Source organism: Oryzias latipes, chromosome 20 (genome assembly GCF_053564925.1).
Source record: "Oryzias latipes strain Hd-rR chromosome 20, Olatipes_Hd-rR_3.1".
Taxonomy (NCBI): domain Eukaryota; kingdom Metazoa; phylum Chordata; class Actinopteri; order Beloniformes; family Adrianichthyidae; genus Oryzias; species Oryzias latipes.
The window spans coordinates 16,444,260-16,465,874 of record NC_136256.1 but is presented as its reverse complement, the minus strand read 5'-3'; the positions used below and the strand labels follow the sequence as shown (position 1 = coordinate 16,465,874).

At 39.7% G+C, this 21,615-nt stretch overlaps 2 protein-coding genes across 6 annotated transcripts; one reads left to right on the top strand and one right to left on the bottom strand.

Moving 5' to 3' along the window:
- Window positions 1-3,030: 3,030 nt before the first annotated feature.
- Window positions 3,031-8,123, bottom strand: thtpa (thiamine triphosphatase). 2 transcript variants are annotated; one of them, XM_078938334.1, is made up of 4 exons: window positions 8,103-8,123; window positions 4,250-4,319; window positions 3,520-4,002; window positions 3,031-3,410 (listed from the first exon to the last, which is right to left on the bottom strand). In XM_078938334.1, the coding sequence occupies exons 2-4, from the start codon at window positions 4,317-4,319 to the stop codon at window positions 3,310-3,312; spliced, it is 654 nt and encodes a 217-aa protein (XP_078794460.1). In that variant the 5' UTR covers window positions 8,103-8,123; the 3' UTR covers window positions 3,031-3,309. The 2 variants fall into 2 exon arrangements, with proteins under 2 accessions (XP_078794460.1, XP_011487104.1); XM_011488802.4 differs by lacking the exon at window positions 8,103-8,123 and adding an exon at window positions 5,930-6,070.
- zfhx2 (zinc finger homeobox 2) lies at window positions 6,513-20,135 on the top strand. 4 transcript variants are annotated; one of them, XM_078938332.1, is made up of 5 exons: window positions 6,513-6,639; window positions 9,449-9,607; window positions 11,830-11,890; window positions 12,047-16,074; window positions 17,184-20,135. In XM_078938332.1, exons 1-5 carry the CDS (start codon window positions 6,580-6,582, stop codon window positions 17,616-17,618), a joined length of 4,743 nt encoding a protein of 1,580 aa, XP_078794458.1. In that variant the 5' UTR covers window positions 6,513-6,579; the 3' UTR covers window positions 17,619-20,135. The 4 variants fall into 4 exon arrangements, with proteins under 4 accessions (XP_078794458.1, XP_011487103.1, XP_004081258.1 ...); XM_011488801.4 differs by having other exon boundaries at window positions 6,557-6,713; XM_004081210.5 differs by lacking the exon at window positions 6,513-6,639 and adding an exon at window positions 6,816-7,615.
- The last annotated feature ends 1,480 nt before the right edge of the window (window positions 20,136-21,615 follow it).

Below are 21,615 nucleotides of genomic sequence, written 5' to 3'. Positions count from 1 at the left end.
TGTCTTGCTTCACAATTTCACATACACAAATGTTACTTACACATGTTCTTTAATTACACAGCTTTATTTGACTGTTTTGCTCTATTTGAACGTAGGTTTTGGTTTACAAAAATAATAAATCAAATCAATCTTAGAAAAGCCATTTTAGTTAATCAAATTCATACATTTATCTTTTAATGCACCTTTTTTCAGAAGTTTCTAATGAAAGTTTACTTTTTTACTGTTTAAATCTCTGGTTAATCAAAAATATTTTGTTGATGTCAAAACTTTTTTTTCCTTTAAAATCGATTGATGTCCGTGCAAAATGTGTTGGGTGGTAAATTAAATTGACACACAAACTTGTGACTTTCTTCTAAAGATCAATTTAATCTAAATGGTCTTTAACTTTCTGTTTGGAAAATGATAAAATAATTTTCAAACTGAGAGGGTTTAAAACAATTTAGTATTTTGGCAGAAATACCCAGCTTTAGTAGCAAATTACTACATTTAAAAAATATTAACTTCCGTCAAAATCTGTTGATGTACGCGTCCATGAAAACAAAATAGTGAAACGGGCAATGCAAAGTGAGTTTTGTAAAATAATAATATCATGCAAAAGTAGAACAACAAAGCTAATTTTAAATTCTAATTGAAAAAAATGCGTACCATTTCTGTACATTTTCATTTCCTGGTCTGAAGGGGACATACAAAAAATGCAAAGCTGCAACAATATTAGCTTTTTATAAAGGGATTAGCTTTTTATAAAGGGATTAGCTGTATTCTGCTTAACCAGAACCCTCTAGATAAGCTGTGTTGGTATTGAATCAATGGTTTTGTCTGACTTGAGGTTTAGTCATCCTGATATCTAGAGAAAATTAAAAAATATAAAAAGTCACACAGGTGTTTGTCCTTTTAATGATAGGTTAGCCAGCTCAAGTGGTGAAAATGCTGAGATATGTAAAAATGTAGCTATGTCGAGTGTAATCTGTGTCACTTCTCCCTGCCAGTCACCTTCACCTGACATTCAAAGCTTAAAACTTACGTTTTTTTCATTTGTGCGTCTTACAAATCAATAAATATAGGATAGGCACAAAACTGGTAAACTTAACTTAGTGTACTTGCGCCATAAGGCAAAAACTTCTGATGTGATACAACACTTTGGTTAACTAAAATGACTATTACTGCATTCTAAATTAAGCTACAGTTTATCATATATGTTGTTGCAGTTTTCCCGTCATCTTGGATTTCACTCGCCCTCATGTAGCTACCAAAAGTTTCTCTTCTCTCTCCCACTATCTATGAAAGAATTTCACAGTTTGTGAGGTTTTCAAAGTAAGATTTTGTGCTAAGATGCTGTGGAAATGACTAATGTTGATTCGCTACAAATTGTGTCTATTTTAATCTGAAGTGGTGTCAAACCATGTATAAATGGTACAAATTCAGGTATTACTCAACATGAACACAAGCCAGAAACACTGTCACATTGTTTTTTTGGTCAAGTATATCAAGTATCTTTTTGGTTCCAGGAATAATTGCTGTAAATGCAACAAAACAAAATTTTATTAGGATTCATTTAGTTCCACACCAATTACAAGTCATTTATAGTAGTTCTAAACACTAAATGGGAGAATTGATAAATGAAAATTTAAAGCTGAATGAAATCTAACATTGGTGAGTAAATGTTTACCAATATCATACATATTTAATGTACACTTTAAATATAAATTAAGATAATGCTTTATTGATCCCTTATTGTGGAAATTCACTCTCACTTCTCAGGTTTTAAGATGCATGGGGAAAAAGTGTTTTAAATAAAAACGAAAATATTAAATTTTTAACAGAAGTACAAAAAAAATCAAATACATAGAGATCAACGGTATATAGACCAGATAAATTGTAATTATAGGAGGTAATATGGAGTCTGACTGTCTGAATACCTTTAAATTCTTAATATTGTTGGCCTTGGCTTCTATCAAAGATCGACCATCATAAACGGTGCTACTCTTCGTTATACTTCATGCACACACAAATAAACACAGAGTAGGAACAAGTTACATTTACTCAGTTGTATTTAAGTAACTTTAGGTAAAAATTGTATTCTTAAGAGGAAGTTTTCTGCAGCATAATTGCTTTTCGACTCATAGATGTATGATGATAAACAGTGGGCTGTTTCTGTCTTGTAATTTATTTTGCATGAAACACTAAAACCATTTATTTCAAGGGTGCATGACAATATCAGTAATGGCATATAGCTGGACTAAGAGGTAAACATTTGCACAAACCAGGAAAAAGTAATTCTGCTTTGGCCGTACAACCAAACTGAACACAGCAGTGAAACAAACTTGTTGGAAAGAGGTCACCTTGTTTGTAATGTTTGCAAAGCAGCAGCAAAATGTCCCAAATGTTTTATCACTGCATTTCACCGCAAGCCTATATCTGTTTTAGTAAGTCAAATATTGCAGAAAGTTCTTTTTTTATTATTTACTTGTTTTAAAAGTTCTAATAAAGTTCAATTTAAACTATAAACTTTTACTCAGTATTTAAGTATTTTTGTTCCTAGATACTTTTGTATTCTTACTCAGAATTATTTGAATGACTAATTTTAACTTCTATTTGAGTTTTTTTTTTTCTTTTTAATTAATGTTACTTTTACTACAGAACCCTTTTTGGATCAACTACCTGCCTCTAAAGCTAAGTTTAAATATGTATTTTCCATCTGGAAAGAAAGCCAGATCTCCGTATTGTGTCACACAACATTTGTACAAGTTCCATTTCAAATACTCACTAAGAGAAAGAAACTGTTCCTGGCACATATCCCAAAAATTACACTTGATAACTTTACTGCATCCACTTTTAAATCTACTGCAGAGGTTGCATGAAATCCTTTACATAACTGGGCTCAAATTCACTGTTAGGAGCCTACATCATATCATTTCTGTGAGTCCGGTTGCAGATACATTTTTTGTACTTGCCTACCTTTAAGAAAAGTACAGTTAAATATAATAAAATAAACACGAGAACACATTTAAAGGAGCAATAACTGAAACAATAAACAGTCAGAAACACAGGTTTATTAATTAGAATTTTGTTCATCTTAAAGTGACCAGACAACCCACAGTGATGCACAGTAAGATGTCGTTTAACACCAAGTTAAACAGTCATAACAGCTTGAATCTTATTCCTGAGGAATCACTATATCAGATTAACTGAGATGTTCTTTCCCATAGAAGAGTTTTCAAATTCAGTTATCTTAGGTTAATTTATTTACCAAACATACATTTCACATTTTTAATGATTAACCAAAGCTAATAATTATTTAGTGCATAATGTTTACAAAACATGTGCACTTAGAAGCTTTGCGTAGTGCTCTGGGTGATATCTTTTAAGATAAACATTCATTTTTCCTTCCACTCGCTCATCCCCATTAAGGCCTGCAAAAAAAGAAGAAGACACAAGTCACTAGTTAGGAGAACATCATATCACAGATAACCACGGTGGAACTGGTGAGCGTCATGATCAGTTTGAAGGCCATGAGCTCACCCAGTTTTTGAGCGGCATTTCTGATCTTCTCTTGAGCAGAATGCACATCACCTCCTTCTGGTATGAGGACCTCTATCTCTCCCACGTGATAACCAAAGTCAGCCTGGTCCAGATCTATCTGCACCCCCTCCTCTAAAGTGAATGACCGGCGCACTGTTGTAAACTCTGCAAAGCATACCAGATTGAGTTGTCTCAGCCACAGCTCATCTTCCTGTAAGGAGGCGGTCTCTGTGTCTCGGTCTCCACATGTGCCTTTTATGACCTTCTTCACTCTCTGCTGAATTTCAGGCAGATTGGTTATCTCCTTGTACTGGGTACACAGCTTTGCTGCCAGAGATTGCTCTTCGCTCGGCTCTCCTGTTGAGATCGGGCACTTCAACTCCCAGCATCCTTTCCGTTTGCGCAGCCAGAAATCTCTCAAAGTCAGCTCAAACCCAGGAGAGTCAAAATACTGGTCCTGAAACTCACGCTGGCCAATGCAAACTGTGGAAAAATGAAAATAATTACACGCAAAAAAGCATAAATGGAAAAAATACTGATAAGACAAAAAAATTATAAAATGTCCTCATTTACAATTGACAGATAAGTTGTTTTACTGTAGTTACACAGCTGTTAGTATCTTTAAGCATTGGAAAAGATTCCATGTCTAAGAGGTAATTAATCGATTTTCAAAACCATTTTTTAAACAGAAAATAAATGTAGTAATTATTACTATTAAAAGAGTACAAACCTCCAATCTTCTCAAGTATTTTTAGGGTGTCTTCACTGCATAAAAATTTTCTTTCCACTTCCACACTCATCTGAAATCACAAGATCAGTAATAAGAAAAGTAATCTGATAAAAATTACACACATGATGACTTCAAACAAGCAGGGCTTACAGTGAAGATTTATAAAAAAAAATACAGCTTATTTATAAAGATATAAAAAAATGTAATATGTTCTTGGAGCATTTTCTCATCACTGTTATATTTTATGAAAAGAACATATTATGTTGTGAAAATTAAGATTAAAACTAAGCTTTTGAGTATTTCTTTATTCAAATCGTGAATCGGGAGCAGACCCAAACAGTTTGAAAAAGCTTGTAGTGGTTCCATACAAACCACAATCATCAGGCCAAAATCTCCCTGCACCATTCCAATGAATCCACTTGCAGACAAATAGATCCATGTACGTCTTTGTTTTTCTCGTCTGAGCTGGAATCTGGCTCAAAACTGTAAGGCTGGATGGCTCCAATATTGTTCACACATTTTTTTTTTTTTTTTGCACCGCTAATGCTAGGTTGTGGTGGTGAGGGGCTGTAAGCTTGTGGTAGAGAGAGTAAACACAGGATTAATGTGTAGGCTTACTCCACACCAACAGTCCCGCCCCCAGCTGAGGCATATTTCTAATGAACGACTGCCGGTCTGCAGAAACTATGTCCTAGAAAGCAACACAGGTTTTTTGATTTTGGTTAAAAATGGCATAATCATAATTAAAAGACCACTAAGAACGCTTTTCCATTAGATCAAAAGATGACTGGAGTGACACTTTAAAGTACTGTACTTTGATGTGTGTCACTAATTTAAACTAAGATTAGCGGTACACCCAAGTGTGGTAATTGTTGTTCAAAACCAAGAAATAAAAAGGAAAAAAACAACAACAGGTTCTGCAACCCTTGAGAGGCACAGATGCAATGAAGCCCATAGATTCTTATTTCTATAGTTTGAATATGCAAGAACTAAATACATCCAGGTAGCAACATAGCTATGCATGAATTGATCCTAATAAACCCATTTGATCTATTTACCCAGTTTAAACACATAAACATAGCAAAGAAAGCTGAGGGACTTTGTGTTTTTATAAATAAACTATTTATTATAGATAAAATCTTTGATTTTACATGTCATATTTGTAGGTAACATGTATTTATGGTTTAGCAGCATGGCTGACTGTGTAAGTTTGGCATATTTTTTTTGTATCTATTTCTTCTAAGAGGTTTTTTTTTTACTATGTCACAACAGTTCAATGTATTGCTTGATATTTTACACTACTTCAGTTTCAATTAGCAATAAACCGAAACTGACAACAAATGAATCTGTATCTGCAACTGAGTGGGTGCGCATTTTCTCTTTACCGAACTAGCTTTTAAATAAAATACAAATAGGAAATAATAGCGGTTTTTATCTGTGTTCTTCGATCGGCAGAAATCGCTATTAATTTGGCGAATAAATTAACAAATCACTGCTTTTTTTAACAGAACCTAAAATTTAAGATGTGAAATATAAAGTGTTGTGCACAAATTATAAAAAGCTTGAGCCTTACGAGACTTACGTTGTGTCGCATGAGGCTTGAACGTAAAGTAAATAAACAAAAAAACGAGATTTGAGCAAAATAAACATTTTGAAATTATTATCTATTTTTGCACATACCTTCACATTTGATGCCTTTATTTGTTTTAATCCAATTTATTAAGTATTAAACTTTAAAAACTGAGCGACAGGATGAAACACCGAGCTGCTCCCACGGCAGGAACTTTAATTTTGAACAGGCATAATGAAGGGGCACCTATAAGGGCATTCGGGATAATCACTTCCTGCCCTAGCAACGCAGAAGCCTACAGATGGTGCAATTCTAATCCGCACCGCTTCATAAATATGTATTCCACACACTCTGGAGTTCGCCACACCTATTACTTGATTGAAAACATCTCATAATTTATATGGAGGGGATTGAGCAGAGCTTTTTTTCCCTGTAATAAATACATTATTTATCTCTAACTGAGCCGTCTTACTCTTTAGTTCAATCCAAATAGGCAGAATGAGGACTCATTTATTATTCACCTCTAATGTGAACACGAGGAAGTGTTTCAACATTTAAGGAATTACCAATCTGGGATGTATTTTTTTAAATAATTATGTTACTTAATTAGCCATTTTTATGTGTATTAATAATATGTAATATCTGCGAGGTTACATAAGTGATCCGATAGCCAAGTATGTCCCCTCTGAATGTCAGCAATCAGCCTTGGGGGGAGCTGTGGTCTGTTTACTAGAGGGAAGAGGGGAAGGAGAGAAGGCGAATGAAGGGAGGGGGAGAACAGGAGAGGAGGAGGGCAGGCAAGCAAGAAAACTTTTCACTTGTGAGGAGCCACAGTGGAAGCGTGCGTGTGTGTGTGTGTGGGCGCGCGTGTGTGCTGGAGCGGAGACCATGCAGGTAAAAAAAAAAAAAAAAACATTAGCTAATTGCTCCGAACTTCATTAATTGTCGTTCGTGACCGGTTAATTGCACCGATTGAAGCGGAGCCACGGACTCTTCTTCCTGCTGGTGGAAAAACAACGAGCAAGCGAAAGCCTCGCGTTTACCCGATCCATAACAGAAATCCAAAATTAAATCCTAAACTTTTTCTGCCTCTCGTCGTTTCTATCGCCTGCTCTTCCTACGCCACCCCCATCGTCGAGGCGAACACACGTCGTCCGCTTCAAGTCGCTTTGTATCGCTTAATTCCTACTCCAATTGCGACTCGAAGCTGCAAATTAATACTTTAAATGACCATGTGTTGCCACGCGAGTGTTTAGGACGTAGATTTGAGCGCTGGGACGCATGAAAACGGGGCTCTACTTGACGGATAGGGAGGAGGGGGTGCGAGCGTTCTTAACACATCTGTAAGCGGAGCCCACGTTCATTAATTAAATGGCTTTAGTCCGGCTAGGCCTCAATTTGCGCTGTTGAGCAGCAGGAGGCGGGCAGTGCAACACTAGATGCCCGATTGGCAGCCCACAATCAGAGGGGTAAGGAAATAACTCGAGGCCGAGGTTTGTTTTATTTTTATTTTTTTTTGGATCTCCACCTCGGCGAGTGTGGGTTATTTTTTTCTATCCTGGATGAACTCGGTCGATGGCTTGGAGCTGCTGCTTCTATCGTGTACAGGCGGAGTTTGTCAGGAGTGGAGGGCAGCCAGTTGGAGACAGTTTGACGAGCCGTTAATTATCTCTGCCTGCTAACAGGCTAGCTAGCAAAGTGACACGACTGTTAACAGTCCCAGTCCTTTTGTTTATTAATTTACTGATGGCCCAGCGTTAACCGAGAGCCAAGGGAAGATTATGCTGACGTATGCCGTGAGTTTTCAGTTTGCTTTTTACTGTGCCCCTTCGTAGAATTAATATTAGTATTTCTTATTTTAGCAAAATGCTACCACAGATTTACAAACACCGCTGTAATGCGACGTTATTTGGGGGGGGGGGGGGGGGGATTCACAACCTAGCTTGCTAGCTAATTGATTTGTCTCTCGTTGGTACAGCTAATTAGACTAACTCGTAATTAGCCTATTAGGATTAGAAGACACAGGACGTGTTGTATTTTTATCTTTTATTGGTTTACAGTGATAAGCTTACGAAACTTGGTATTTTTATTTAGAGATGTCCACTCGTCGTAATAATAATCTGGTCATATAACCCCGCTAGCTTGCTAATTGGCATGACGAGGAAGTGAGGGTGGAATCTGTGTTGGTATTTCTCCTCGTAGTCATGGATGGTCTACTGGATTGTTGCTGGGGTGATCGATTCTATAGTTAAACCCATAAAAAAAACACCACTCGCCACTTACGGTCTTCGTCGTTCCCGCAAAGTATGAGTTTTATGTATTACTGTAGTACGCTAATGCAGCATGAACCAGGAATGCGCCTCTCAAGGCTGCAGTACCTGCCAAAAGTAGAAGAAATGCGCTCACGTCGAGGTTTTTGGGGGGGGGGGGGGGGGGGGGGGGGGGGTTGGTGTAGAGCTATTTTTGTTTTTTTAAACACATTTCACCTGTAATTAAAAGAAATGTATATGAAAAGCATATCATTTAAAACCTGTTGCAAACTTTGCACAACTCTCCCTTTTTACTTGAACTGATCTGGTCGTAGCAAAAAATAAAATAGAATGAGTTTAACTTTCATAATAAAACTAACGTAATTTTCCTAAAATAACATGTTAAAAACAAGTAAGGTATTTGGATAATTCTAAAGTGGATTGAAAATGGCTATTTTTAATAGCTTAAAGTTGTTTTTTGAGGTGATTTGTGATCTTTGCTCATTATTTGAAGTGGTAAACAAGCAACAGTTTATAGAAGTGGTATCTTTATCGAAGTTGCACATTTTTATGTGAAGCTGGTAAATAACAAGCTAAATTTACTTTGTAAACAAGAAAGTTTTTTTTCTGTCTCTCATACCCGAAACCAAAAATATGTTTGTGACGTGCTGCTTTTACCTTTGAACTTAAATTGTATCACAATTGTACCAATTAATTCCCATCAATTCAGTTTCATAATACTGCTATAATCATCTTTTGATCTATTGTAAAAGCGTCCACAACAGTCCTTTAATTAGTATTATGCCTTTTTTAAAAACTTTTTTTTTTCTTTTTTTTAGCCAAAATCCAAAAACCTGTGTTGTTTTCTAGGACCAAGTTTCTGCAGGGTGGGAGTCGCTCATCAGAAATTGCCAGGCCTCATTTCACATCACCCATCTGTTTACACACTCTCCCGCTAGTTTGCAGGCCCTCACAACCCCAATCTAACATTACCAGTGCAACAAAAATAGTGAGCAATATGGGAGCAATCCAGCCGTACAGTTTGGAGCCAGGTTCCAGCTCAGACGAGGAAAACAAAGACGTTCATGAGTCTATTTGTCTGCAAGTGGATGCAGCAGAATGGAGCGGAGCAGGAGGCTTGTGGCCTGCCAATTGTTGCTTCTGCGTCACACTTACAAGCTTTTTCAAACAACATTATAAAGACATACTCAAAAACACAGTTTTAACCTTAATTTTCTTTATATATGTCCTCATCTGAAAGATGCCACAGTAACATGTTAAAAACAACAAAAATGGATTGTTTTTTTTTGGGGGGGGGGGGGGTGGTCTTTGAGTTTTTTTCCCCTCATTTATTCAAATGCCTTTTACTTTTTTTGTTAGGAGGAGTCTGGAGAGCTGGTGCGCAGTCAAAGGAATGGAGTGGCAAAGTGGGTCTGCCCCCTCTGCCAACAAGGGCAATCGAACAGATCTTCCTTGTCTTTACATCTCAATGAGCAACACAGCGTACTTCCATCGTGTGTCAACCGGCTGCTGGACATTGTAAGTCTGTTCATGGACAAATTACATTGTATGATGGCAATAACTTTATTTCTTTTGGTCATACTTTGAGCAATATTTTTTTTTCCTGTATATTTAACTGTTCATATGGTTAGATTTCAGGTTTTACACAAGTTGCATTTCTTTGGCCAACTCTAGGGTTACTTTTTTGGCAGCAAAGTTTCAAAACCTTGACATTTGATCCATGTTACAGGAGTTGTCCTCTATAATAAAGGGACATGGTAGAGAGAGAACTTTGAACGTTCATTATTTTAAGAGCAAAAGCATAGCAAACTTGGTCCACTTCAACCTAAAATAACTGAAACCTTAGATAAGCATGACAGGATGGTCGATCAGTGCTGAGGTATTATGATGTGAAGTTGGCAGCGTGTCCTCCCGCTGCATTTAATGTTACGGCATAAGAAAACTTGCTTGCACATCATTTGTCATTTCTTCTTAGATCATCAGTTAAGAGTGACGTTATCGAAACATTGTAAAGGAGTTGGAATGTAAACCAAAGGGTGAAAGGACATGATACGTTTTCATTTTTGTCACTCGATGTATTTTCTTGTGTTGCTGTGTTTCTTCAAATAAAAGAGGTGTAGATCTGGTATTACGAAGAGATTTAAAAGTTTGTGTGTCTCACCCTTCAGGTCAGCAATATACCATATTTCACCCTGCATCCTTAAAAATGTTTAAATGAACAATTTACTTTGAATTAAAAGTCTGCTTGCTTAGTCAGGTTACTTTGTATGGACAGTACCACAACCTTGTTTGTCTTTGTAATACCATTTCTACTTGTTCTGCAAAGTGTAGGATATGTCATTAAAGGAAAAAGTACTCATGTTTGTACATTGTCTGGCTCACTACATTTTCCAGTGTGTTTATTCTGATTTGAAAGTTTGTAGAAGATAAACATCCACCAGCAAGTATTGCTGCCATTTATTTTCTTGTTCATAGCACCAATTGTTTTGCGCTTTTTTAGGTTTCCTCTTTAAATGGCATTGGTAGCACCTTGATTAGCATTTTTGAAGTCAATCAATTGCAGATTTGCTGACTTGTAATGGTTGTGTTGTATGACCCAGTTTTGTTCAAGCTGTGACACAGATGGCCTCACATTTGAGGATCCTGACCCACAGATGAGCTCTAGTTTGATTCATGTGTCTAGAACTGCCATGTTTTTGTCTTCTTCATAGTCTCTGCGATTTAGAAGATTTCTTCATAGCAACCATTAAGAGCAAGGTAACAAAAGTGTTCAGGCATTTTAGAGTTACTTTGTAATGAGCTCCATTTAACATGCCAGCTGAGGCCTGTTGAGTCAGAGTTGAAGAACTTAAGTGGTCGGCAGTTTTTTCTTTTCTTCTGGGCATTGTACAGTTTGACCTTGAGCTGAGCACATAGTTCAGAGAGGATTTGCAACTTTCTTGAATGATTTGCTTGTGGGAGTTAACTTTTTGTCGCTGTAGACCAGACTCTTTGGTTTTTAGGAAAGAGCTTTTTTTATTGCCATTTTCAAGTTAAGGGCAGTTGTTTTTTCACCCTTTTTTAAGAAACTATTTTCTTTTTTGATGTTTCTAATGTTAAAACTGTTGAAACCCCTAGTTTTGTAGAAATGTGTAACATTATTTAACTAACCTGCTTCGATGCAAGAAGGGGGTTTAGATGTGCACACGCTGCTTTTAGAGAATTTTTTTCCCCCTATTTTTACTTGAACTGCTGCAATCTGAATCTTTTTCCTCTCATCTACACCTTAAGAGTTTCTGATTATAGACTGAATTAGACGTTAAAATGATCATTTTAATTCATTATTGCAGAAAAATGTCATGTTACAAATATTTTTAAAGATGTAGATTTTTAAACTTGCTTGTTGCAAAATGATTTAAAGTTTTTTGAATCGATTCTTAGATTTACAAAATCATGACAACCCAATGATTAACTTTTTTTTTATACCCAAAATAATCCGAAGTTGCACAGTTGTCTGTTTTGCAAACTCTAAAAATGCTCCAATTCATAAAGCACAACTTTTATTTTCCTCATGTCTCTTTTAAGAATACTGAAGTGTTGCTCCAGCTGTTAAATTGGAGTTTAATTTATGCTGTTGAGCTAAAAAACAAATAAAAGGCCATTTAAGCTGCACTGCAAAGCGATGTTCTGCTCCTCAGGAATGTGACGTTGTAAATTAAAGCCTGACTTAAAAATGTAACCAACTTCATTTCTTTATACAGATTGTTTTAAAACAAAGTTCGAGTCAAGAAGAAGAAGAAAATCAAGCTCCACAGTCAACAGGTGAGCTTTCTTTCATATTGAAACTGTTTCCTGTTTCCTGACTTGTAAAGGTCAAAACAATCTCAATAGTTAAGATCTTAAGTGAAATCAAAAAAGGGTTTATTGTTTTCTGTTCAACCATTTAATCTTCAATCTATTGCATTTTTATATTTTCAGATACTGAATCTTTACAAGTGAGGCACACTGAAGACGGCAGTTCAGAGCCCCAACAGTCTCGTGAGAGTTCCGACCCTACCCAGATGCTCGGAGACAAGGACATGGATGAAAAGAGAGTAATGGAGCAGGAAGGAGGTAAAGTTCAGCAAGAGCTAGAAGAGGAGGAAACTCCAATCGCAGGAGCCAAACAACGAAATGCAACCGAAAGCACAGAAATGTCAAACACAAGTGAAAAGTTGCTCTGTAAAAATGGTGTGCCAGCTGAAAATAATACGCGGTCATTCAAATGCAATGCTTGCCAGGAAAGTTTTTCCAGCAGAACTGCCTTGAGTGTTCATTACACTTGTACTTCCCACATTCAGAGAATGACGACAGGTTCTGCAAAGCAAGGTGCAGAAAGTAATCCTCAGTCTCCCTCAGTTTCAGCCCGGCCATTTACATTAAACAAGCCCTACCAGTGCGCTGTATGCAGAGTCTCTTACAATCATGCCATCACCCTTGAGAGCCATATGAAATCTGTCTTACACCAGACTCGCAGTAGAAATGCTGGAATGGTCGCACAAACTGTAAACAGCGCGACGGCTGCTGCTAATCTGAGAGGTAACGCCGCCAGCGCCTCAACTATTGTAGTGACTTCTGGAAGTGAAACGGGTCATTTAGTCACTTCCAGCAACAGCGCTGCTCCTGGGTCACTAATGCCAAGCTCTGCTGAAGAGGGAGAGCAGATTCCAACTTCACAAGTGGCTCAATCCCTTCTCGCCTCCCCGGTGGCCTCAGCTCAAGCGGTCTCAGCCTTTCTCACCCTTCTCACTTCGAGTCCCAACACCCTCTCGCACTCCCTGCTCCCCTCCCTGTTCACGGCCAGCGCTGCTCCCGGTGCTGCTGCGCCTCAGCTCGTGCCTCAGCCTCAAATGATAATGCCCTTGATCCTGAATGGGCTTCAAGCCCAAACCCAGCAGCATCAGGAGAACCAGCAAGGCCAGCTCCTCACCCAGTGTGTGCCATTTGTAGGCCTCGGTGCAGCCCAACAAGCCCTCCTAACCCAAAGACTTAACAGCTTACAGAACCAGTGGCCCTCTGCCGGACTCCTAAACATACAGCCTTCTCAGGAAGACCCAAAGCAAACTGTACTGTCTGAGGGAGAGATCAGTGAAGAACTTGACCAATGTGCAAGTAAAGAGGTGAAAGTTGAAAGCAATGAAGGCAGTAGGAAGGAACGTCGCAGCAGCTCAGACGGAAACAGTGCCACAAATCAGCTGGAGTCGGGCGGTGATAAAGCAGCCGTGTTAAATCTCTCCCCGGCGGCCACAGAGAAGAGCCTCTGCAATAACATTTCACCTTCTGCATCGATGCCCAGCAATGCAAGCCTCAGTCCTGTAAATATAAACCTTACACTCAGCCCCGATCCTACCCCTCAAAAACCCCTCATGGACACAAGCCCCAGTGATTCCCCAAAGTCCAGCCCAAGTTCCAATGCCTTAACTACAAACCAAACTCGTCTCCACTCTAAACCAGTGAGATCCAGTTATCCAGACCTTCCGGTGCTATCAGAGTTCCAGTCAGAGGTGCTCTGGGCGTTCTTTGAGTCGCGTAGTGAAGCAGATGCTGCCAGTCCTCCTCACGAGGACTGTGAAGCTCTGGGCAGAGAGGTCGGTCTGTCTGAAGAAGAGGTACGAAAGTGGTTGACCCAAGCCTGTCATGCAAAGCAAAGACAGAGGGCGATGGAGCTTGAACGACAATGCCAAGGCTCTGACGACTACGATGATGATGAGGAAAGCATGCTAGTCATAGCAGAGGCTGAGTCTGAGAGTGATGTTCAGACTTCAAGTGGGCGGGCCATAGACCTGTCCAATAATAGAAGGAAGCACAAGCCCCGAGTTGTGGGAAGGAAGGGTCAAGAAGATTCGTGTCTAACCTCTGACTCAGAAAATGAGGCATACACCTCAATTATCGTTTCTGATGAGGAAAGTCGCGTCGATTTGGTCAAAGAGAGCTGTGAAAGTCCTGCTAAAGATGAAACCCAACAAGATGCTCAGAATGGGTCAGCTGGTGGGAAGGTACTACGCTCCACTACTGTGTTTCTGTCTGACGCAGAGGACGAGTATGAAGATGATGAAGGTGGGGGTAGCCAGGGGGCCAAGAGGAAAAAAAGGAAAGGCGAGTTTGAGCGGGATGAGGTGGAGGTGAAGAGAGAGAGGCCGGATCCAGACGTGGATCTAGAGTTGGAGGCTCAGGGGGATCCTCCAAGTTCACACGCCTCAGTGACTGATGTTGCTGGGATTGTGCCTGCTGCTCTACACTCATTTCCATTGTCGCTTGGTCCTTTTTCTGCACAGTTTCTTAACCCTTATGTTCTCTCTCTTCCTCCCTCAATGCTCACCGATGGGAGCAAGATGCCGCTTTTTTCGAATCCCCAAAACCTTACACGCTTTTCCAACTCCCTTCTGTCGCAGTCTCTTTCTTCTCACAGCCCATTGTCCCCCTACCTGTCCAACGGGGATGATTGCGAGTCGGCTTTGGATCTCAGTATGGGGAAAAACAACTCCAAACCCACTTCTTCATCCTCGTCTCTTGCTGACAGTATTGCAGCACAGAAGGGACAGTTGTTGGATGGGCTTGGCTTGCGGCCTACATCCAAAGGTTTGGTTGTTGTGCAGGTTAAACCAGAATCCATTGCCACCATGTCCCCGTCAAGCAGCCCGATAAATCTGGTCAACTGTAGCAATGTGGCAACACCCCACATGAATGCACGAGCAGCAGCAAAAATGAATGCCATGCTAATGGAGAGGGAACGAGAGAAAGACCGGGAGCAGCAGCAGAGGAAGTCCAAAGGAAAGAGGTATCGAGATATGCGACGCTCAAGGACCATCATTCAGGCTGAACAACTTGACATTCTGTACGGCTGCTATTTCAAAGACCCAAATCCCGGGAAGCATGAGTTTGAACAGATATCTGAGTGGGTTCACCTTCCAAAGAAAGTTGTGCAGATTTGGTTCCAGAACATGAGAGCAAGGGAAAGAAAAGGAGAGGTCCGTTTCATCAGCGATGGGACTCTGGCAGCTGTTGGAAAGCCTCTCATCAAATTCACTTGGCCTCTCTCCAAGCCGATCTTCTCCAACAAGTCTGCTTCAAACAACACAGGGGGCATCACTGCCACTCCAATTGTGCGCACCCTCATAAAAACAGAGAGAGAGTCTGGAAAAGAGCTAGACAAAGCAGTCATGGTGAAAAAAATAGCTCCTGTTCCGATCAAGCCCAAGGAGATGAGTTCCACTGCTGTGGGATCACCTGTCAGCAGCAGCGCTTCATCTATGCCAAAGACGCATCCTGAAACCACCAGCAATGTCACAATGGTTAAAGTTGCACCCAAAGTCAATACCCCGGTGCTCTTAGCAGCACCCAGGGACCTCATTCCAATTGCCCCTAGACCGCCTCATCCACAAAAAGCAGAAGAAAGTGAAGAGGAAAAGACTGATGAGGAAAAAGACGATGGGACTGAAATGACATCTGGACCGGGAATAGCAAACCGCATGGTACCAAAGCTGGCCACAACTCCCATCAATAACAGGTCTTCACTGACAGCAGTGGTGCCGCAAAAGCAGAACGGGCTGAACTACTGGACCCCCAAGGTCCCCATTAAAATCAACACGCTGTCAAGAGAACAATTGGCTCTTCCCACTCACAGCGCCCGTACCATCCCGCCTCCTCCCACGCCCAACATTGCACCAGTAAGCCCAAATACCCAGAGCTCGGCCAAAGCGGCCAGCCCCTCCACTCCAGCTGTGGCTAAATCAAGCCCAGGAGACGGCGGCTTTCTGTCTCACTCATCCAGCCGTCGACCACGTACTCATTTGTCATGCCTACAGCTGTCCATCCTACAGTCATGCTATGAGACCTGTGCCCACCCTAATGCCATGGAGTGTGAGGCCATCGGAAGCGAACTGAACCTTCCTTTGAAGGTGGTTCAGATCTGGTTCCAGAACACAAGAGCAAAGGAGAAGCGCTGGAGGCTGCAGCAGGAAAAATTGGTAAGTTGACAACAAACGGCAGCAATTAGATCAGGGCTGCCCAACCCTGGACCTCCAGATCTACCAGCCTGCCTGTTTCCCAGCTCTCCCTGCACTTCCTGCTGCTCATTAACTGAATCAGGCGTGCTCAGTCAATCAGAACATAAACACCTGAATCAACTAATCAACAGCAGGGGGAGGATGAAAACAGGTCATGTCCGAATTCCTTCCCTACTTTCTAACAACTAAAAAACTATAACTAAACGGGACTATCGAGTGCTCTGGATTTTGAGAACAATTCAGACACCATGCTCAGTACTTTTTTTAATTATTATTATTAAACCGCAAATATGACAAAGTAAAAACCTAATAATTGGCAACATTTTACAAAGACCATTTATAAATCTACGTTATGAAAATGAAAACTTGGATCGTTTTTGAAAAAATAAATTAAAACATTTTTTTCACATGAAAAATCATTCAAACCCAAAGCATTGTGGTCTTTTTTTGTTGCCAATTTTTTGTTTGTTTTTATTTGCAGAAGCTTCTGGGAAATTTCTAGGGCATTGGATTTTGGAATTGTAGATTTGAACAGCACCTCAAAATGGTGAACACACTATAGCACTCTAGGTAGTGAGTAGAGAAGGAATTTGGACACAAGCACAGAGTGTCTTGAGGACCAGCATTGAGGAGACCTTGATTAGATGTTTGTTCTGCTAAAACGTGTTTTTCTTCTGTTTACCCCTTGAACACCAGAGCTTTTGCGCCAGTGTTGACATTCTTTTAACTACCGTAACTCTTCAACGTTTACTCAATGTAATTACAGCAGATTCAGACGTGGAGAAAAGCGGCGTTGTAAATGCTTTTCGTTAATAATGTGATGCGTTTTGTGATGCTGTTTTTCTTTGTGTCAGAATCAGCTGATTCACTTTAATCACCTTAAACAGTCAAGGGGTTGACTTAGGTCAAAAAGCGTGTGTTATTTAGGTGTTGCCAGTGACATCTCTGGTGTTGAGGGGCTCATTTGGAACATCCAGGGAATTATACATGTTGATAATCTGTTGAAAAAACTGTAAAAACGTCTAAAACATTTTTTTTCTTCCGGTTTCATCTCTGAACTTGGACCTCAGTCTCCTCTGACAGGTGGAAAGGTGGACATGAGCTCAGGAGGCTACCTGCAGTACAGTGCTCTGAAGGCAAATCGGCCCATTCTACCCAAGCCCGTTCAGTTAACAGTCACTGAACCTCTAGCCTCTCCAGTGCCAGGCCAACCAGTGCCAAAGGAGGCCCTAACGGGGCACTGCGACACCTGCAAAGTCTCCTTTGAGTCACGAGCTGCTGCAAGGGCCCATGTTTTCTCCCCCCGTCATCTGGCTACCCTGAGAACCACTAACTTTGGCCAGCCGACAGCGCTCGTCAAAAGTGGAAGCAGTACCAACGGATCGGGCAGTATATTGCCAAGCTCACAAGTATCTCTTCCCACTCCTGTAACCAGCTCTGGATCTGGTTCTGAGGGCGAGATAGTCATTGAGCTGCCTCTGACGACGGCAACCAGCAGCAGTTAGACTCAGATCATGAGTGGTCTGCAAAATGACAATTGTTGGACCCATTTGGGCTCCTCAGATTTAAAAACAAAAACAAATTAGAGCACTAATCCTCTAAAGCTAATACTCTTTTGAAATGACATTTGCTATCCCTTTGCCCGCTGTTCTTTGCTCAACCTTCACTCAACTTGATATTCGTTAACCTAAAGATTACACCCGGAATGAAACACCAACGCTTTCCTTGCTGCTTGTCACACTGTGGCCATCGGGGAAACTTTTAAACTTCTCAATTTTCTTGAGCCCTCACACACTTTATACTGATGTTTTTGGTCCTGACCCTGTGGTATGTATTAACCTTACTTCCTATTGTTTGTAAAGCCCATAACTTTCTATGCTTAAATCCTACCCTAAAGACTGAAAATGTTTTTGTTTTTTAAACCCCTTTCTCTTTTGCAATGGGCCCAGCAACTCTGTTTTTTGGGATGATGACATAAAATGTTGATAATAGAAGACTTCCTGTTTGCTCCTGTGGAATTGTATTTCTCATGCCTGCTATCACTTTTGGGGCAAAGGTTATTTGGTTATACAAAAAGACTGAAGCAGTGGGAAAGGAAAAGCTGACACTTCTTTTTCTTTTTTAAACTTTTGGAGTGATCTAAAGTGTCTGCTCATTTGGGATATAAAAAGGTACTAATGAGAGAATAGGGCTGTTGAATTGTTCCTTAAATACATCTTCATAATTTCATGACAATCCAAATAGACTGCGCTTTGAAAGGTTTAGGAAAGTAGAATTTTTTTTGGCATACTGCACTTTGACAGATTTTACGTATTCAGAAAATATTTTAAACCTTCTAATACTGGTGTCTTTTTACTAAAAGATGCATGTTGGACACCATAATATGAAAAATTGCCCCCCCCCCTCTAATTAAACATGCTTTAGGTGTCGGCATATTCTTGTCCAAAAATTAGACCTGGGTATTTTAACAGAAGAGCTTTGTTCCAAATGACATTTATATCCATGTCTGAAGGTATATAACAATTTCCTGCCTGTACAGTTGTCAGCATTCTCTTTGCCAACAGCTGCAGTTATTACATTTTTTGCTTTTACTTTAAATTTTGACAATACTTTATTCCCCCCCCCCCCCCCATGTCATTTTGGAAAATAGCTCTTCAGTCAGGAATAACGGATCTTCTGACATTTCCTGTTGGTGTGTCTAGAAATGACAAATGGGGAAACGCCACCAGGTTAATTCAAGTCCAGATAATCGTGGTATAATCTGTTTAAAATTCATTTAAATCTGGAAGGTAAATACCAATTTTTCTGTATTTAGGATTCTCATTAAATGCTTTGTAATGTTTTTCTTTTTTAATTTTATTTGAGTGTTCAACAAATGATAATGGCATTGACAGATTTGAGGTCAAAAGCCAATCCTGCTAAATGGTGAATGCAAGGTTTGCAAAATAAACTGTTTTTCTGTACTTTCTTGCCTTGTTTAAATCGGTTTAAAAGAAGATGAATTCTGTTTGTGCCCTAAAATCAGCCATCTAATAACTACACAGGAGACAGTAGGGTACAACAAGTATCCTCAAGAGACTAATGGATACTCACACCTAGGAAGCAAATTAGGAAACTAAATTAGTTGACCGAGCTAACAAGATGGTGCTGTTTTTGAAGGATCTTCAACAAACTAAAGGTGTTTTTGTTTTTTTGTTTTTCCTTCAAATTACATTGTATATTAATGTTGCTATTGATAGTTTTAACAAAAATGCAAAACTAAAACAAACTTTTGTAAAGAAATATATAAAAAAAAATAACTGATATTCCAAAGTGATCCTCCCTGTGCTGTCATTCAAAAACCAAAAAGCAATCTTTAGGTCGACAGAGCAGGAGGGGTGTAATGCAAACTGTAAATGACATCCCACGGCTTGGCACTTGCACTAGTCCACAATTTTTTGCACAAGCTACAGAACACAGCCATTACCACAGCATCGAATCACTTGGTGTTTTTCTTTTTTTTTTTTCAAACAAAGCCGGTAACCATGTCCTTCAATGAGTAATAAGTTGTACATCTGTTGGAAACTGTATCTTGTGTGTAAAGCAAAGGACTGGAATGCTTGAATCTCAAGACTGGGATTACACACACATCCACACACACGCACACACATTCAAACACGGTGTTGCACTGTCCAAACTAAATTCATTTTTATGGAGATCTGCTTTTTACTCTTTTTGTTTATTGTCACTTTATCGCTATTGTTATAACTGTACTACTACTTATACGATTTATTATTACTGCTCATCACTGTTTTGGATTATTGATTCATAATTGGTTTTAAAATGCCACCTCTGCTCAAAAAGAGTAATACTTCCTTGAATATTGAACAATAATCGTGGCAGTGTTGTTAAGAATTGTTAGACTTTTGATTAAGATTAAGCTTATCTTTTGTTTTTCTCATCTGTACCTGCCTTTTGTGTTTGGTCTCCATTATGCTTTCTTTGATATTCAGTAAAAGAAATAAAACTTATTGAACAACAAAGGTCTGCAGCATTTTTGTTTTAATGAGTTTTTTTAGGAGCTGTTGGCTGTTCACAATGCCTCCATCTTCTCCCCCTTATACAGAGGGCAGTGGTCCTCTTCGCCAAAGCTTCCTCCAGTTATGGGATGCTCCTGTGTGTATCCTAGGTCTTCCCTGGGGGGCTTCTCCTTGTGGGACAATCCAGATATACCGGTACCTCATCAGGGAGGTGTCAAGGAGGCACATATAAGAGATTCCCGAGCCACCTCAACTGGCCTTTCCCAAAGTGGAGGAGTATTGGCCCCAATCTAAGCTCCTCCTGGGTGACTGAGCTCCGCGCCCTGCTTATGAGGGGGCACCCAGCCATGACCAGAGCTCATGACCATAGGAGACTGAAGGAAGATAAAACAAGAAAATCCAGAGCTTTGCATTTTGACACAACTCGTTCTTCCCAACAACAGTCCGATAGTGACCGCATTACTGTAACCGCTGCATCTATGCACCTGTCAATCTCACTAAATCATTCTCTCACTTGTAAACAAAATAACCTTGGAAAACGTTTCCATTTGAGCTCTGCATCTAACCCCGAAAGAGCAAATACCCTTTTTACTGGTCCATGACCTCAGACTTAGTGGTAGTAATTTAATTTTCATTCCGGCGGCTTCATGATCAACTGCAAACTGCTCCACTGAAGATCCTAGTTTGGTAAAGGCATCAGAACATTATTTGTTAAAAGAGGTCAAATCCTGTGGTCCTCAAACCAAACTTCTACAAGACCCAGGACACCAAATTCCCAAAGCATCTCCCTCTGCACCCTGAAGGAGACCAGATAAAAACACTTTATGCAAATCCACATAGTACAGGTGGATTGGATGAAGAAATCCCATCATTCTGTGTAGTGTAGAGCTGATCCGCTGTTCCATGACCAGGACAAAAACAGCAATTTACTTGATCAAACATTCAACAGTGGACTGGGGGAAATTTCTTCACTTCAGAAAAATGTGAGTAATTTTGAGAAAAAAAGGTGAAATAAACCCTAACACAAGAAATACTTTTAAATTAAAACTCACAAGAAAGTCACAATGGGAAAAAGGTTTGTGCACTTTATTGTCATTTTCTTTATTTCTTTACTCGTAAACCAGGTTTAACAGGCTAAAACTGATAACAGATTGTTTAGGGAGAAATAAAGGATTTCTTTGACGTTCATTATTACATTTAAAAATTTAAATTTGTACTGATGATGACATACAATGTTGATAATTGAAGAGTTCCTGTTTGCTCCTGTGGAATTGTATTTCTCATGCCTGCTATCACTTTTAGGGGAAATGGTATTTGGTTATACAAAAAGACTGAAGCAGTGAGAAAGCTGACATTTCTTTTTCTTTTTAAACTTTTGGAGTGATCTAAAGTGTCTGCTCATTTGGGATATAAAAAGGTACTAATGAGAGAATAGGGCTGTTGAATTGTTCCTTAAATGCATCATCATAATTTCGTGACAATC

Bases quoted from the DNA above. Each gene is read 5' to 3' on its own strand.
- thtpa (XM_078938334.1), bottom strand. From the start codon at position 4,319: ATGAGTGTGGAAGTGGAAAGAAAATTTTTATGCAGTGAAGACACCCTA. The intron at 4,003-4,249 runs GTTTGTACTCTT...ATTTTTCCACAG, and splicing joins AATACTTGAGAAGATTGGAG to TTTGCATTGGCCAGCGTGAG. The intron at 3,411-3,519 runs GTGAGCTCATGG...CTTTTTTTGCAG, and splicing joins AAATGCCGCTCAAAAACTGG to GCCTTAATGGGGATGAGCGA.
- zfhx2 (XM_078938332.1), top strand. From the start codon at position 6,580: ATGAAGGGAGGGGGAGAACAGGAGAGGAGGAGGGCAGGCAAGCAAGAA. The intron at 9,608-11,829 runs GTAAGTCTGTTC...TTCTTTATACAG, and splicing joins TCAACCGGCTGCTGGACATT to ATTGTTTTAAAACAAAGTTC. The intron at 11,891-12,046 runs GTGAGCTTTCTT...TTATATTTTCAG, and splicing joins TCAAGCTCCACAGTCAACAG to ATACTGAATCTTTACAAGTG.